At 35.7% G+C, this 2349-nt stretch overlaps 1 protein-coding gene across 1 annotated transcript; it reads left to right on the forward strand.

Annotated features, from left to right (window-relative positions):
- Positions 1-937: 937 nt before the first annotated feature.
- Positions 938-1858, forward strand: LOC150085254 (zinc transporter ZIP2-like). The gene has a single exon (XM_090374500.1). It carries the CDS (start codon positions 938-940, stop codon positions 1856-1858), a length of 921 nt encoding a protein of 306 aa, XP_090230626.1.
- The last annotated feature ends 491 nt before the right edge of the window (positions 1859-2349 follow it).

A 2349-nucleotide genomic window follows, 5' to 3' on the forward strand; every position in this document is an offset into this window, starting at 1 on the left:
TGAGCTATCTGCCAATTTTAAATTTTCCAAAGTCAGCCTTCCTTCAAGAGTACTAACATGATTAACCTTTGGCCTGGCCTGGTCTGCCCAGGCCAGGAAACATCGAAATCCAGTAAATTGAGATCCACTTGCACAAGCAATCAATAAGAAAACCATGTATACTTCAACGAATATGTAAGAAGAGATATACGTTCCTTTCTCCCAAGATATGGGCTCCGAATTCTGCCTGGATGGGGGAATTTTTTTGCACTGTGGCTGAATTACTCAATCTCAGAAACTCTGATTTTCCCCCCCAGCAGAATGGACGATACAGCCATAAAACAACCATACAACAGACCATACGACTATAAGGAACACTCAATTTGCAGGCACAATACACTAACGCCCCATGGCCTTAGTTCCTTACCCTCCCCTGCAGAAATACTAAAAAAAAAATCTGTATAGTTTTCTATGTGCTGTGATTTACGCTCTCTTGTTACAATATTTTTTTTTGATTTGGCAAATGTGATCAGCTTAACTTTTTAGAGGAAGAGCGAGCTTTATGACTGTATAAACTATCATATTGAAGGAATAATCATAAAACTTAACGCACATTGAAGATAACCTCGCCATATTGAATAATGGGGTTAAGTAAAACATACAGGGTTTATCTAATACTTCAAGTGCCTAGAAATTGGAGTGGTAACTGGAAAAACAAGATAAAGAAAAGCAAAGATATCAGCGCTGACTGTACAATGTCTTTATTTTCGTCTTGTTCTGCACACGTTTCGTGATGAATTTACTGTGGACTCGCGTTTTAATTCTAGCCCTCTTATGGATAGGAACGCTGTTTAGTGGCGTGCTCCCAGTGCTTTTATTATATTGTATGAGCAAGAAGTGTTGTGGCCACAAGAAGAATGTTAATATAAATAGGAGCAATGCTACAATTTCTTTCCTAATGTTCCTTGGTGGTGGAGTACTTTTGGCCACTTGTCTGATTCATATGTTACCTGAATCCAAACTGGAATTTGAAATTAAAATCAACCAGAATAAAAGCTTATCAAATGGAGATATAAATGCTTCTGATGATAATCATCACAAAGAATATCCAATTCCAGAATTTATCATGTGTTGCGGCTTCTTTCTAGTTTACTTTTTAGAACTGCTGTTACATCGGCTGTTACGACATAGAGTGCCCTTGGCAAATGATTCTCATGTTGAAACACTTGCTCATTATCATTCATGCAGTTCTGTGGAATGCAAAAATTTGGCTGTATCTGTATTACCTCAATCCCAAAAGCGGTTTGACGAAAGCGAGAAGTTATCCAAATCGTCTAATCTTGATTATTCCTCTACTAGTATCAGTGTGTTGGATGTTAGACTACCATCGAAACGCCCTAAATTGCACACAAAGGTTAATTTCAGTGGTTTGTTTGCATTGGCTGCTTTATCATTCCACTCCGTTTTTGAAGGAATGGCAATCGGTCTTCAACCAACTATCCTGGGTACGTGGAGTTTGTTCCTTGCTATTGCGCTTCATAAATTTCTTGTAGCATTTGTAATTGGACTTCAGGTTCTGGCTGAAACATCAAGGGAAGGAATAACAATTATTTATATGGTTGTCTTCTCAGTTATGACTCCTTTGGGAATAATTGCTGCAATAATAACAGGATTAAATTTATCAGGAACCTCTCAGAGAACAGTAGGTGTTTTAAATGCATTAGCTGCTGGTACTCTATTATATATTACATTTTTTGAAGTATTGCAAAGGAAAAGTGATTGCAAACTTTCTGGCCTACTACAGCTATTAGCCACTTTTCTTGGATTTTCCTTTATGGCTATTGTCGAATATATAACTTTGTATTTTAGTGCAATGTGATTCCACTTTCAGAAACTTATTAAAACGCAAAGATATGCATTTTTTAAATATTAAGTTAGATGCTTACCGTCGAACTTTCTTATTCCTTACGAATGCAAAAACCTTTTTCGTATTCCTTTACCAAAATTTCATCAAATAAGGTTTTATCAAAAAATTATTTGATGAAATTATTAAACTGTAACTTGTGTGTTCGGATTTTAGCGAAATGACTAATAATCACAGCTAAGCTTTTTATTTCTGGGCTCATTCATCAAATTAAACGTTTACTAATCAAATGTAAAAAAAACTTTTAAAGAGGAATCACTGCATTTTGTTCCTTTGTATTTTTTGTTACCCGAATGTACTTTTCTTGATTTCAACTATATTTTATCAGAACACGAAGAAGTAAAGAATATGAACAATTTGTATATACAGTGTAAAAACGATATTACTCTGTCATGGAGCAGCTTATTTTTGGGGAACTACTGTTAACCCCTTTTCTTGCGGAAACA

The sequence above is a fragment of the Mastigoproctus giganteus genome, chromosome 5 (assembly GCF_048544385.1).
Source record: "Mastigoproctus giganteus isolate SK-2022 chromosome 5, ASM4854438v1, whole genome shotgun sequence".
NCBI lineage: Eukaryota > Metazoa > Arthropoda > Arachnida > Uropygi > Thelyphonidae > Mastigoproctus > Mastigoproctus giganteus.